Source organism: Parasteatoda tepidariorum, chromosome 4 (genome assembly GCF_043381705.1).
Source record: "Parasteatoda tepidariorum isolate YZ-2023 chromosome 4, CAS_Ptep_4.0, whole genome shotgun sequence".
Classification (NCBI taxonomy): Eukaryota; Metazoa; Arthropoda; class Arachnida; order Araneae; family Theridiidae; genus Parasteatoda; species Parasteatoda tepidariorum.
In genome coordinates, this window is record NC_092207.1 from 67,355,135 (window position 1) to 67,371,300 (window position 16,166).

The 16,166-nt window shown below is 30.3% G+C and overlaps 1 protein-coding gene across 1 annotated transcript in view; it reads left to right on the forward strand.

Annotated features, from left to right (window-relative positions):
• LOC107441265 (G-protein coupled receptor dmsr-1-like) overlaps positions 1 to 15,921 on the forward strand; it is a 77,064-nt gene extending 61,143 nt beyond the window's left edge. The window contains exon 3 of the mRNA XM_016054464.3: positions 13,820 to 15,921. Within this exon, the coding sequence (XP_015909950.1) occupies positions 13,925 to 15,172 (1,248 nt within the window). The 5' untranslated portion in view covers positions 13,820 to 13,924 and the 3' untranslated portion in view covers positions 15,173 to 15,921. The remainder of the gene's footprint in view (positions 1 to 13,819) is intronic.
• The last annotated feature ends 245 nt before the right edge of the window (positions 15,922 to 16,166 follow it).

Sequence of the window (16,166 nt, forward strand, 5' to 3'; positions counted from 1 at the left end):
TGCTTCTTTCTTCTCATCCTTTTTTCTTCATGTGTTTGTGTTTTCTGTATATGCTGCTCTTTAGTGAATCAATTGTATATTGCTAATATGAAAAAGAGGTTCTGAGTATTTTTTACAATAGACTCTTAAAGCTGTCATTTTCTTCATATTCGAAAAGAAAAGTTTGAATTATTCCAAAGGACCATAATGAACTTTATACTGATTACTATTATTTACTATATTTTTTGCTTACTTTTCTAACGATTATATANCAGTATACTCAGAAATAATTTTAGTTTAGACCGGGTGAAATTATTCGCACCACAAATATACGAATTTGCTTGAAGTGTTAAAAAAATAATCCGGACACCTCTAAAACAACTTGCTGCTCTAAAGTAGATTTCCTCAAAACAACCTCAAGCGTGAATAAAACAACCTCATACACCTTGATTTTATACCTTGGGATTTTGACCTTTAAACTTTTAAGGTTGTTTTTGAAATCATCTTCGAATAAACCCCAAATCAAATTGACCTTTACCAATCAATGTAACCTGATATAAACCTCAAAAATACCTTGAATTTTTGTAAGGGATGCATCATTATTGACTAACCATATGTTGTACGGGGAATGAAATTCGTTGAGCTAATGCACTATCTAATTAAGTTAATACAGAGTATTCCGAAAAGGAACAAATGCGCGGGATTTCTTATAAAAGTTTCAGTTACCCCTAAACGACATGCTGTTGCAGCTTCCTGATTCGAGAGGGATTATAATATGATAAATGTTGGCAGGCCAGGAATAAAATTTAAGATCTTCGGTTCACAGGACTTGCATAACTTGTGGTACATGTATGTACATCGATTTATTTCATCCTTACATGCTTCTTTCTTCTCATCCTTTTTTCTTCATGTGTTTGTGTTTTCTGTATATGCTGCTCTTTAGTGAATCAATTGTATATTGCTAATATGAAAAAGAGGTTCTGAGTATTTTTTACAATAGACTCTTAAAGCTGTCATTTTCTTCATATTCGAAAAGAAAAGTTTGAATTATTCCAAAGGACCATAATGAACTTTATACTGATTACTATTATTTACTATATTTTTTGCTTACTTTTCTAACGATTATATAATTTTGTTATCATATAAGAACACTATATCGTAAGTTTGAAACCCTGGATTTCAAACGTATGGTATTGACTGAAACTGCTTTTATTTAAATAATCCCATTCAATTCTCAATGAACAAACTTCTATGGCAGAGAGATGTAGCAGTTCACAATGAAAAGGAAATATGTCGAATAATGAAAGAATTCAAAATCAGACTCTAAAAGTTTTAATTAGAATTAAATATTTCAATAAACAGGAAACAAATGCAATTCTCATACTTTCCATACTTCAATATTTGTACTACATTAAAATTTACATATTCTTTGGAGAACATTGCAATAAAAATTTAAAATGAAAATAATATATTTTTAAATTTATTATTTATAAATGAAAAAGGCTGTTCGTTTGAAAAAAGCTAATTTTGCTTATGGTTTTCTAGATATATCCAATCTTATTAGTATTCTATTAACCACTGAAAAAAATACTTAACCAATTGTCTGGCTATCCTAACCCTTTTTATCGTATCATGGGATAATACGGTGAATAAACCTCGTCAAAAATAATCCTATATGACAATATAAACCAAACAAATATCCTGTCTTATTATACTTAGCTTTCCCAAACTTTTAGTTTCGTCCTCAACCTAGTGGGATATTCAAGAAATTGGTTATTCTTTTTGTTATGTATATATATATANTTCTGTATCGTCAATATAAATACACACAGAATTTTTATTTTTAATAATAAACTTGATATCTTGATCTTTCAACTCCTAGGGCCAAAGTGGTGTGAACTTTTAATTCTTTCTAAATAATATCAAACATTTATTTCTTGACATATCTCCATGTAAAAAAAATTATTTCCTCATTTCCATTTTATTATTGCACTCCCGCCCGTAAAAGAAAATGCAAAGACTTGCTTGTAAAATTGGGATTTTTACCAAAATATCCGAATCTGTAATAGAAAAAGAAGTTCCTATTTCCCTCCTGGCAATATATTTATATTTGAGAAAAGAAAGTTTTGTAATATTGAATGGCACTTTTGAAAATAATTCATGCGTGTAATTTTAGATTTTTGATCTTATACGTATTTAAAGAGTTATTTGATCATTTCCATCTTTTTCGACAATGTGCGATATATATCTCATGAAATTTAACTTTCTTTTTAATATCATTTTTTATTGTATTTATCTATATATCACTAAAAGGTAACACAGGGTACCAATATTTTTTTCTGTTGTAAAAAAAATTTGGAAAATTTCACATCGCTGATTTCAAATCTGCATTCGGTTCTTCTCACGAAGATACAGTCTTCATTATTTGACGCTTTTAGCATATTTTTTGTCGAAATATTTAAGTTTAAAAAAGAGATATATAACAGGGGGGAGCGTAAATAAAGCTACAAATATCTAGGAGAGTTACGTCATATCATCAGGATTAATATTGCATAGGAACTCTTGACCGGAAATTTCATCATACTGCGATAGGGGCGCGTCTCTGTTATGAACTGTTTCTTTGTGTGCTTCTGCATAGGCCATATTAGGGAAACTCCCCGTTGCATACGACGCTACTTCCGAACATGGGGTCCTACGCACTGCTATCCTGATGATGTGACTTAACTCTCTTCGAAGTTTGACACAATATTTATGTGACATCTTGTGATATATAAAGTTTTTAAACTTGTATATTGCGACAAAAATGGCTGAGATTTTCATTTAAAAAAATCTATATCTTTAGAAGCAAAACTAATTCCAGATTTGAAATCCCTATACTCAAATTCGCCAAGAGGAAGCAATTGTATAAATGCAACAAGAAATTGTTCTCCACTGTAATGGCCAACTTTACGTTTCATGCATTCTCTTTGGACAGAAAAATCACATCATACGGTTTTGAATATTCCAAAAAGCATTTTTTCGCCTTCTTAATCTTAAAATAAATAAAATTTAAAATCTTAAAAAAATTTAAATTATCTGTCCATCTCTTTTTCAACTGTATTTGTTTGCAACATTATTTATTATCCCCCTGTAAACAATGGATAACAATGGTTTTTGTCGAAACTGTTTCCTGGTTCATGCTAAGAGCGAACAAGTCAAAGGGACAAAATAATTATTGTCACTTTTTACACGAAAGCAATTCCATTTATAGTAAAGAAATAATTCATCCTTCTATTTTTTCGTAAAATAATAACTTCTTAGTGCTTAATGTATCTAACATTTTTAATAATCACTTTATCGTTAGCACCATATAACTGGATCAACGTCTGCTTAATAACACAAAAAAGACAAAAGGATCAGAGATATAAAATGCATCAATGCCCGAAGCGGAATTCGAATACGAGATTCCTGATATGAGGCTAACACCGTGACGACCACCATAGGGGCAGATCGGCTTATTCCATCACTTTATTTTCGATCATCCAAGTTTTGTCATTCTATACGACTGGCCATTAAAATTGCTACACCAGGAAGGAAAGCAAAGCCCAGAATGATATTTATTGGGCACATACATTATAGTTGGAAGAAAAAGTGATTAAATTTTCAAGATATTTGGATGTATAGATTCTGAGGAATCAGTATTCAGAGCAGACTCCCCTAGCCAAAATAACAGCAGTTATTCTCCTGGGCATCGAGTCGAACAGAAATTGGATAGCATGGACGAGTACAGCATTCCATGACGCTTCAACATTTTGCCACAATTCATCGACCATAGTGACTGACGAGTGGTGGCGTGCCAGTCGTTCTTCAACCATTGACCAGACGTTTTCAATTGGTGAGAGATCAGGAAAACGTGCTGGCCAGGGCAACAGGCTAACATTTTCTGTGTCAATGAAGGTCAGCGTCAAGGTTCGCCGAAGACATAGACGCCGTGTCTGACAATTCACGCGCTGCAAATGTCGTCGAACTGTTCGTGCAGACACTTGTTGCCCTGCAAATGACTCCAAGGTTCGTGATCTACCTGTACGATCCCTTAAGGCCATGTCGATAAAATGTCTGTATTCTCGGCTGTTAGTGATGGGGGCACCGCTGAGATCCAGCACGGAGTTCCATATGACCGTCATGAACTAATCGATTCCATATTCCGCTAACAGTCATGGGTTCTCGACCAACGCGAGCAGCAATACTTTGGTATGATAAACCGCAATCTCAGTAGGCCACAATTCACCCTTGATCAGACTCAGACACGTGCTGATAGGCATTTCTCCTTCTTACACGATGTATAACAAAAACTTTTTTACCCAGGAACAATGATGAAATTAAATTTTTGTATGAGAATCTTACTGTCAAATCTCTTTTTTATACACATTGTAGGTGGCGCTACCGCCTCCTGCTTTGCATGAATGCGCTGATAAGCTAATCATTTGCGTACCACAATATGCTTTATCCATCCTGCAAATTTCATGTTCGTGGTGAGTCGCCTCCTGGTGTTGCAATTTTAAAGGCCAGTAGTGTAGTTAACAATCTCCCGTAATGCTCTACGATGGGGTTTTGAGTTGATTAAACATTTTCATCATAGATTTGAGACTTTCCGTTTCATCTCAAATCACGTGATTTCATGACGAAATAAATCTCTAAATTATAGAAATATAGCTCAAGTAGTTCTGTATCGTCAAAAGTGAGAGTTTATATCGGATACCTTTGTATTAGCAACAAATTTTTTTTTTAATTTTTTTTGTTTATGATTCAAGATTTAAACATAACGCTGAAAATCTTGTTTTTTTACGATATTTTCAAATAATTGTGTAATATTACTTTTATTCCGTTATATGTGTATGATAAGTTTTTGACGTTGTTGATTGCCAAATACGTTATATCCACTTTCATAACTTGTATGTTTGGTCAACGAATGCTGTTAAAATACTGAATACAAATTAACTATTTAAAACTCAAAAAAAAAATATTTGAAGTTATCTTTTTGCACCATTGATAATTCTGCACTGTTTTTTAAGTTTTAATGTTTGTTAAGCTGGGTTGTGCACCATGATTATTAAATGATAGTAATAAAATTACAAATCCATTACTAAAAACATTTCAAATTAAGGAAATAAAAAAAAAATTGCAGAATTTTATTATTGCCTTATAATTCACTGTAAAAACATTTATTTGAAAACAATTATGACATGAACATAAATATATTTAAATATCAATATCTAATTTTGAATTTTTCTTTTTATAAAACAATGTGCATGTGATAATGTATTCAATGCTTTTCTCATTCCTACATTGCAACAAATATTTAGTGTAACTTAGTTGCATTTACTTTCTCTAGGGTATTTGGCGGCAACTAATTTATATTAAAGTAGTGTAGCTAGGATAGTTTTAAGCACAGCAAAACACCAGTATGTTCGTTTACACTATTTCACAATAAAGACAGATTTTCACAATAAAGTCAAGATAAATTTTAAAAAATGAAGTCGAAATATAATATTGACAATGTAATAAAGTCAAAATTAGTCACCTGAACCACTGGTGTGACGTCTTAAATTTTTCCAAAAAGGTCAGAATGTGACTTTGATGTCATTTTATCTCATGATATCACATAAAAGTCTCACTGACTATTTATTGTGATTTTTGTCACTTAGATGCAACAACTATACTTTAATGGAACTAAAGTCACTGAGAAAGTTTGATGCCACTTTGTTTCAGCTTTGATTCCTTGAAAGTCTCATGGGAACCATTTCATGACTTGTCTTTGGGTCTCAATCTTTTCTTATATTTACTTTTTAGCGAATTTATCTCATCGGTGCAACGTGTATTCTTTTATGCGACTTGCCTCATTTAAGTTACAACTTCACTCTATGAAGACTCCATCTCTTGAATTCCTTCTAAGCAAATTTTTGCAATAAACTTTTAAAATTAAATATAGAAATCACAATAGTGTTACACAAAGGGTCACAACAAATTATATTCTCAGGAACTATTGCTTTATTCTCTAACGATAACAGCATCAGTAAAAAGCGTTTAAGTGTATTTTTCCCTTTACTCAAATTATTGAACAATATTTAAATTAATGTATTTGAATGATCAGTGTTCATGTATGTACTTTCTCTGTACGTACATACACGCACAAACACACACACAAACAAGCGCATATATATATGTCATCCACTTCCCCAACGACACACTTTGAAGTGTGTAAGAACACTCGATTTATTAACTTGACGTACCAAATAGAGCACAATTATTATAGTTTTTCATCACCAAATTCGCCCAAACACCGCTGTTTTTACAGTGTAGCATCTTGTGTTATAAATATGTTAAAAAAATAACAACACTACACTTTTCCGTAGTCTTATAGAAATATATTCTATACTCTGAATTTATAAAACTTTTTTTTAAATATTTAAACTATAAGATTGTAATTTCCTGAGATACTTGAAAGTAATTAACTGGAAATTTTGCTTCTGGTAAGTGTTTATTTAACTGATAAGAAAAAAAAAAGAAAATTCCCATTTTTTTTTCTTTTTTGAATTATAAGTAAGTTGAAAAAACAAAATCCCTGGGGTAGATAATGTAAGAGAACCTATATCACATGAGCCTCTGGCAAATAAAGAGGAGGAAAGAAAAACGCGGTAATTTATCCATCAAGGGTCTAGAATAGTCATAGAAAAAATGAATAAATTACGCATATCTGAAAGACAGCACTCTGCATGTTTTTCAAAGGAATAAAAAGACTTATAAATTATGCATGAATTCTTTTTTGCATACAAATATTATTGCTTTATTCAGACCTGCAGCTGCATGATTACAAATAAAAGGGTAGAAAAAACTATCCATTAGAAACGTCAGCTCATCTATTTTCCCACAATTCTTCTTACTGCCTACCCTATTGGTGATACAATCTTTCCTGACAGTTTTAAACAAAAGAACGATTCCAAAATGTTCTTTCTAGACAGATTTGGCTCAGAAATGTGAACTCTATTCCACATCCTGTCGAGAAAATTATGCATATTATTCTCTTTAATACGTTATTCTCTTAAATATTTTTAATATTACTCACCAAAAGGATACTGAACTTCATATTTAATGCTCGTTAGTTACGGCACCCATTAATGAAAGTTGACACAAAATATTTTGAGAGAATGGAGCTTCAACAAAAGCACGCTCAACTTTCATTTCGGAAACTGTCTTCTTCTGTCGAGATTTCATAAGACTGAAAGGGATGTTCTGATAAAATTAAATGTCTTACCCCCAAGCAAATGGAAATTTTGAAAATATGAGATGACAGCAGAGACTTGCTTGGTTAGGTGAAAATATAAAATAATTGATTAAGTCTTGGACTGGTAATAAAAAGTGACAGCCTCACATTTTTTTTTTAAAAATTGTAAATGTAATACTTTTAAGCCTGAGGATATTTTAAAACAAAAGTTTTGTTTATTTTATGTTTTTTCGTGGTTTTAAATGACTGTCCGACAACTGAGAACATTTCACCTTAATGGGACAAATGAGTTGTCTGTTTTTAAAATTTTTTTTAACATTAATTAGCAAATTATTCAATTTATATAACAATGATATAAAAATGATAAAATGTTTATAAAAATGAACCAGAGTTAGATATTTTGTTCTAAAAATAAGTCTTATTTTTTTACATGATGTAAAAATCTGTATACCTAACAATTCAAAATTTTTTAGACTATCAATAAATAAAAGAATAAAAAATCTTAAATATTTACTGAAAGTTATTTTTTGCACGGACCGAATTTTAGAATTGTGTGCAAAAAATTTTTCATTTCGTTTGAAAATTTCTCGACGTATGGTAAAATACAACAAAAGTAAAATTAACATTAAGGGGTCCAAGCTTTGTAACGCTCTCTATTAGGACTGTATTTCCCAGAGCACATATTTTATGTAGAGTACATACTCCCCATATTTTAGGGTTAGAAATGTGAATAAGTCGAAAAAAAGGTATGTTTACGCAGATAAAGTATGTTTTTTAGTCACAACTTAAAATATCGTCTGCAAATTTTATATTTGACGTCACCCTCTCGAGCCATTAAGATTGAGTCGTAGAACGTGAAGTGATCTGATCGTTAGATCAAAAGTAATTTAGGGTGGTCTGTTTTTATTTCGCGTACTGTAAATTAATGTTTATTTTGAAAATTATTTGTAGTTGGCAGAGTCAAAAAAATATATTTGAAAAGATATTTGAAGTACTAAAAGAGAATTGAGCTAATTGCTTCAACAGAAGTCAAAAATGATAAATTTTAAAGTGAACATTATACGGCTGTCATACATATAATTTATCTTTAAGTAGATGGCTCTGGAAAATATAATGCTAATTTAAATTGTGCTTGATCTCATTCTTAGGAGAAAACTACCGTGATACCAATAAAACTTTTCAATGCATTGTGGTGTTATTAAATAAAAATTTTGGAAACCTGTAAAGTTCTAATTTGAAAAACCATAAAAATTGAGTATGACATATCCTTTGTTGCCTCAAAGCACTTATGTACATAAAGAGCTCAGTGGAAGAATATTATGGCATAAAAACCATTTATTCAGTTAAATTTACTGCAGTTTTCACTAAATTTAATAAGAATCATAATTTTGGTGACAAGATTTTCAGGAAAATAGTTTCCATGTGTCCTGAAAAATTACCAAATAAAGGGTTTATTAACAAAATTCGTAATAACGAAATTTACTTTTTTTTCCACTAGAATTGTCATTACCAAACATAACGGTAATTTTACCAGCATGTTTTTCTCCGTGTATATTACCGTAAAAATAGGCTTTTTACGGCCCTTCGAATGGGATAAGTACTAAAAAAAATGTGTATTTGGGTAATTTTATACCATCAAGAGAAATGTGATATGTCAAATTACTGAATATTGTTAAATAATTTTTTGTTTTTGTTTTGATTAGATAAACTTCTAAAAAATGTTTGCCTAATCTAATAGCGTAAAACCATCAAGGAAATCAACACAAAATACTAATTACATAATTAATTGTATCAGTATATCTCTTTCAGTGTTTTTCATGACTTTGTAACGTTAATCATTACCGAATTATTTATTATTTAGTTTTTTCTCAATCTAACCCGCATGAAAAAACTAGTATTCAGCTTGCAACAAAATTTGTATCAACACAAAAGTAATCAGAAAAATAATAAATTCATTAACAGAGCAGTGTGTCTGAAACACAGAGTATTGCGAACCAAAAACAACAAAATGATATGAAGCCATTTAAGGGGGCTGTTTCATTCTTTTAATTACAGATTCGTGAAAGTATCTACATTCCTCCTTAATGTATGAAAGCTGCGGTTTTTAAGTTTCTCCAGAGTTCCTTTGAACTCTTTGCGACTTAACATTTGTTTCAAGAGAGTGATTTTATCGAGCTGTTTGTTGCCAAGCGCAATTACCATGTTCTTCCAACCAAGAAATAATGAAATAAAGTCATTTACCTCCCTCTTCCACACTGTTAGAATTTCATTTTAAAATTACGGTAAAACAACGTCAACAGTATGTCCATTCATTTAACCATAAAGATTACGGTAAAGAATATTTTTTTATATTTGCGATTTTAGAAACCTTTTACAACTCGTATGGTGAAAAAAATAAATTCCAAACTGTAATTTTTTTTAACCATTTACAACTAGCATGGTTTCTAAACAATTGGAAATAGGTTGAGTTGTGTTTTATCAAATGGGACATAGAATGTGGTTGAATTCGTTTATCTGGAGGCTTCACCTATCCTAAAAGAGGGGAACACTTTAAATTCTTTTGTTGAAAGGAATGGAAGAATTAGTGTGGTGTCCACCCTGAGACTCTTCCAGCCATGAGATTCGTAAATTAGCCTTTTCAGTCATAATATGTACCAGAACTAAGTGGCTTCATTAGGTGGGCCTAATTAGTGCGATAAAATTCTGGTTCTTTAACCGTATAAGGTGAGAGCAGTTCACAAACGGAATTTTTCTCAGTTAACAGTTTGAATACCATTTATTTATGATTATTTGACAGTTTTGTTTGAATATTTTAATTGAACAATAAAATAAAATTGCTATTTAACCATTTTCTTCAAAGAAATTTCTAAGAATGCACTGAGTAACTACTGAATTACTATATTTAAAATAGAAATACGATAATGCTATATATTTTATTAAGACTAAAATAAGAAATTTCTCCGAGAAATCTCATTTTCTTAATGTCACTTACCTGCTTTTTCCTCTCAGCTTTTCGTATGTATTTCCTACTTTGAAAATTAGTATTTTCTTAAATTGAAAAAATAATTATCCAATTTTTTCACATCAGCAAAAATGTTTTTTTAAAAATATTTAATAAAGAGACATATTTCGTTATTAAAAATAAATGTATTCAAATAAATTTTAATTCCAGTTGAGTTATTGGTGGAAATTTAATAATCTTGAGAACAGCTAATATACTTAACTATTGTTACGGCATTTGCGTTTTAATCTTATTTTACTTGTCGCTACACAGATTTTCAAATAACCATCCTAGAAACAGATGTCAGAAATGTTTTGACTATTTTGAAATTTTATAAGGGCATCACTGACGTGAATATATCAAAAATTTAAGAGTTTTGCAAGTGATACTTTCTAATCATCAAAGTTTTAAGAGTATTGGATTTTATAAAATATATTTTGCAGTTTATTTCATCAATAGATATTTAGAAAGTAAGCTAAATCCTAATGCATATAAATAAAGTTTATATTTAAGACTTTTTTTAAAAACACACTGAGAAAAAATGTATAATTAAAACTACCAGAATATGTGTAGGAATTGCTCTGTGGAAACTCTAAAAAATGGTAATCTTTACCACAGCGGCTTGGTAATGATTTTGGTAAAAATAGTAATAAAATACGGTTTTATAATAAGTGATGAAATTTGATAATTTTATCAATTTTTTCTCTTAGAAATATTTAATTTTTTTAACATTATATTTTTTATTTTTTTTATCAGAAATGTCATTACTATACTATACTGAAAATATATTAATTTATTTTCCAGAAATTTACGAGTACTTTTCCTCCGTGCACTATTTTTTGGTTTTCCAGTTATACTTGTTTTTATTTGAAAAAATTGAAAAATATGTTCATAAAAATGTTTTCATTTTGCAGGGTAGTTATTTTCTATGTCAAACAGATAACTTTAATGTAATACTTTTACATTCAATCAAGTCAATAGACTTGTTCTCAAAATAATAAAACTGCCTTCTAAAATGCTATTTACAGAGACACGTTCAATTAACCTAAAATTTTTAATTGAAATAAATCTTGAGTGACAGTACATAATAAATGCACTATTTGCCTATGCATAACAATGGAACCAACAATGTAAACATTTCTGAATCAAAATACTGTAGAAAGTTCCGACACTTAGGATGAATTATTCAAAAAATCCATTTCACCGTAAAATGTTTTACCGCAAAATAATATACCATCATTTTTGCCAAAATGTTTATTTAAATAGAGTGATTCAATGATTTACGATAATTATTACTGTAAAAATTAAAGTATAGCTTATTTTTTGTTCCGTAACATGTTGTCTTAAAATCTATTTTATAGTAAAAAGTACTGGCAAACTGAGAGCCGGTATTTTTTGCAGTGTGATCGAAGAGTTGCCAATAACATATGGACGAGATATTTGGAAATGAGTCACTAAACGAACCTAAGACCCAGTTAAATATTATATATAACAAATTTTTCATACTATGTGCCCACTTATTATAAGTATTTTAAATGCTTGCAGAATGGTAAAATAAATAACTACATTTTTTAAATCAAGTAAACAGTTTATGTTTCATTCCATTCAATGGCTCAATTTTTGAAAAATAGATGAAAAAAAAAAGATAATAGTAAAAATTATATCATGAAATAATTAGAAAGTTATTTTATAAACAAGGAAATTCAATCAATATTGCTGATAAGTTTTATTCTTTTATGCATCTTAATTTTTTATTTTTGCAACTTTACTTATTTTCCGTGCATTTCAGAGGAACCAAAGGTATTACAGAATAAAATATAACATAACGTGAACAATTTGTTAATTGTTAAAAACATTAATTATTAAATTTTTACTCATGGTTTACGCAAACTTATTTACATATTACATCCAGCAACACATTGCACATTCGCTGATACTGCTCTAAAGGTCTAATTTGTAAAGCAGAAATTAAATAACATCTCTGTACAAACAAACGCAAATTTATCTTAATTTTTAGTAAATATGCGTTCAGAGAATTAACTTAACTATATTTATTGTGCTTTCTATAATCGTGATAAATTCTCATTTACGAAAAAAAGCATTATTGGAGTAAATTAGAAACTTTTGTGATAATTTCTAACAAGAGCTGTAAACCCACAAAAGAACACTTCTCTGCATCGTAAATCTTCGAGCCTTCACGTACTACTCTTATTACACTATCAATATCCTCTTTTCATTATCCATCATATCTACTCAAGCTAATAACAAATTCTTTTACTACTTTCTAGAACATTTTTTTTTAAACTTTTTTTTTCATACCTTTCAATCTTCCGTACACCCTTTCTTCCCCAGATTCGACCGTCTATAATTAAGCTCGTCTTCTCGAGCTGAAAAGACATTTATTTATTTCCGCCACCCCTTTCTTCTAATAGGGGGAAAGAAGAAGATTGAGGGTTGGGGTGACAAAACAAGTTTATTGCAAATGCCAAGGGAATGGCAGGTTGGCGTAAAAAAAAAATGCGAAAAAGGAAATGAAAAAGTGAGTTTAATAAAAGATATGACAAGATGAGATGAGAAAAGGCAAGTAACTATGTTCAGAACATTGATATATCTAAGTCGTATTCCTTATTTTTCTAAGAAGCAGGTTGCGCAGCAGTTTGTCTGAACAATTTGTTTATTGATTAGTTTTGTATAGTACATAGTGCAATGGAATTGAAGGACATTGTCTTATTATCTTAAATTATATATATATAAAAGAATATTTTTTTANAATTGAAACTTAAAATTTATGTTCATGTATATAATATATATATATATATATATATATATATGTATATAATATGTAGACACATGTTCTATTAGTTTTTAGCTTTATCATTGTATATTTTCTTTGACATTTCTCTTTCATCTTTACCGATTGGGCATTGTTGATCCTCGTTGTTAATGATATATTCTCTACATAAACCAACAAACATTTTTCGTACCACCACAACGTATTAACGGAAGTTATTGCAGAGGTATTTAATGTTTCTGCATATGTAATAAGACATATTATTCGACAACTTCAGTAATTCCGGTGAGTGAATTATATGGCTGGCCAGTAATACTCTTTTCAATAATTGATATTTTGTCAGGATGGAACGATCGATACTAAAATTCTTTCATACAACATTCTAAAAATATTTTCTGGCAAAAAAAAGTATCCTCTACCATACCCTTTTTCCTATAAACACAATTAATTATGATATTTTCTGTATAGTCAACCGTGTCTCGGCCGAAGTTCTAATTAACATATGTTGCTTAAACACTTCTTAAGTCACTGGTTAAGTAGACCGTGGTTGTAATCAATATGACTCTCCTGTTGTTTAAAAGCAAGTAAAATAAAATAAAAACTAACTAGAATTACCCAAGTACAAACTTTAATATCTTGAATTTTTTTCTCTCAAAAACTTTCACAGCAACCCTATGATATTAAAAATAGATATAATTAACGATAGTAAAATTATGTTTGAAGATTTACTAAGATTCGTTTCAGATTATGTTTCACTAACCTAACATTTTTTTTCTCTTTTTTATAGGTATGAATAATGGTTCTGCCCATGATAATGAGAAAAAAGACATGTTTAATCAATCTTTTGACTGCTTCTTTTGAATATTTTTGAACTATTAAAGCCAAAACAAATATGTCTATGCCTCTTCAGATTCATCCTACAGCAGTATCTATTTTCTGCTGTTTCAGTGTACCAAACATAAACTATACGGATCCTATCGCTGATACACCAAATATTTACGAACCATATTTTCAAAATTTGAATGCCAGTGACTATAGTTGGCTTGGAGACATAGATGCGCTGGATTTCACGATCAACTCTTCTACAGATATTTACCCTGATACGACTCCACCACGCCCGTTTTTTGGTGATCACTTTAGAACTTTTAGAAGCAGATATTTAACAATACATGGATATTTGGCTGTTATTGTTTGCATATTTGGAATCTTCGCAAATGTGTTAAATATCATTGTTCTAACACGGAAAGACATGATTTCGCCAACTAATGCCATTCTAACAGGTTTAGCTGTAGCAGACATGCTAGTGATGGTATCATATCTACCATTTTGTATTCATAATTATGTAAGAACTAATCAACCACCAGAACAGAAGTATTCTTACGCTTGGGCAGTTTATACTTTATTCCATGCTCATTTTACGGTTGTATGTCACACCATTTCGACGTGGCTAACTGTAACTTTAGCTGTTTGGCGATTCGTAGCCGTTAGTTGTCCAGCAGCTGCAAAAACTTGGTGCAGTATGCCTAGGGCACGGCTGGCGATAGCATGCACATACATAAACTGTGCTTTGTTTTGCTTACCAGTCTACCTTACATTCACGATTATCGAAGTTCATCATAACGGATTGACTGGGTATCGAGTATATTTTAGTGAGATAGCCCAGAGCAACAATCAATTACTAGAAAAAATAAACTTTTGGATTTTTAGTGTTTTAACAAAGTTGATACCCTGCATAGCTCTAACTGGCTTGAGCTTGGGCCTCATAAAAGTTCTTTATGAGGCAAATAAAAGAAGGCAAAGGCTTAAAAATCGTGTTGAAAATGACAAAACACACGACAGAACAACAAGAATGCTCCTTGCAATCCTCCTGCTGTTCCTCATCACAGAGTTTCCATCAGGTATCGTGGCTCTCCTCAGTGGAATTTTGGGTAAAGCTTTCTTCGACAATGTTTACTTGAATCTGGGAGAGTTTGTAGATTTGTTGGCTCTTCTTAACAGCGCTATTAATTTCATTCTTTATTGCTCAATGAGTCGCCAATTCAGGGATACTTTCGCCAATTTGTTTACGCCAAAAATTGTCTCTAAATGGATGGCTGTTCCAACTGAACCAAATACAACTGTAGACACAACATGTGTATAACTGTAGAACGATTAAGGGTTCATAAAAATAATAGCCAATTCGGTCATTCAATGTATTTTAAATAAAAATTTTAGTTTTGAGTTTGGCATTGCTGGCTGAATTGGCTGACTAATTGTTCAGTCGAAAACAAAACTATGATGGTGCTGAAGAGTATAGTGCAAATTTTGTAAAAATCTTGAAATGTTCAATATGTGACAAAAAATTTAAATTACTGAAAAAGTTAAAATTCAGTTATCCACTATAGTTTTTAAATGTTGGCAATTGATTTAAAAATTATTAAGTTAACTTCTTTTCGACGATAATTGCATATTTTGAATCATCAAGGATTACTGTTTTATTCAGTATTAAATACTTCTGAAAAAGTGCAATTTGTGAGTTATATATTCGAAAGCTTTTGAAAGATATTCATTAACAATTGGATAAATATCTATGGAAAATGACTCAATTACCTCTTACGTGAAGGGGCTTGCGTATGAAAATACCTTTTTAAAAGTTTGATAAAATGAAAACAAATAAAATATTTAAGAAACAATTAAAAATTGAGGAAATCACTACAGAAAGAACATTAAACTTACATTTCATGTTTTCAAAAGCACCCTATAGTGAAGTTTCTAAAATTTTGCCACATCAAAAATGCATGTTAACACTATATTTTTGATCCAAAGTATTTTTTAACAATGTATCTCTCAAAAAAATTTTCGCTGGTTTAATTTAAATTTATAATCACTAAATTTCAAATTCTCCAAAAATTCCTTTTAATCCCCAAAAATTAAATTTTTAATCTCTAAAATCGTAAAAATTAAGCTTTTAGTTATGATTTTATGCTCTTAACAAATTAACTTTTTGAAACGTAAATATAAATAAAAAAGAATCTTTATGCCTGTGCTTTAAATTCTAATAAATAACTAATGCTTGCATAGATATATGCACTGCAATTCCTTAATTTTTAAAACAAAATATTGATTTTAACTTTGCTTAAAAGCCACGACCACGA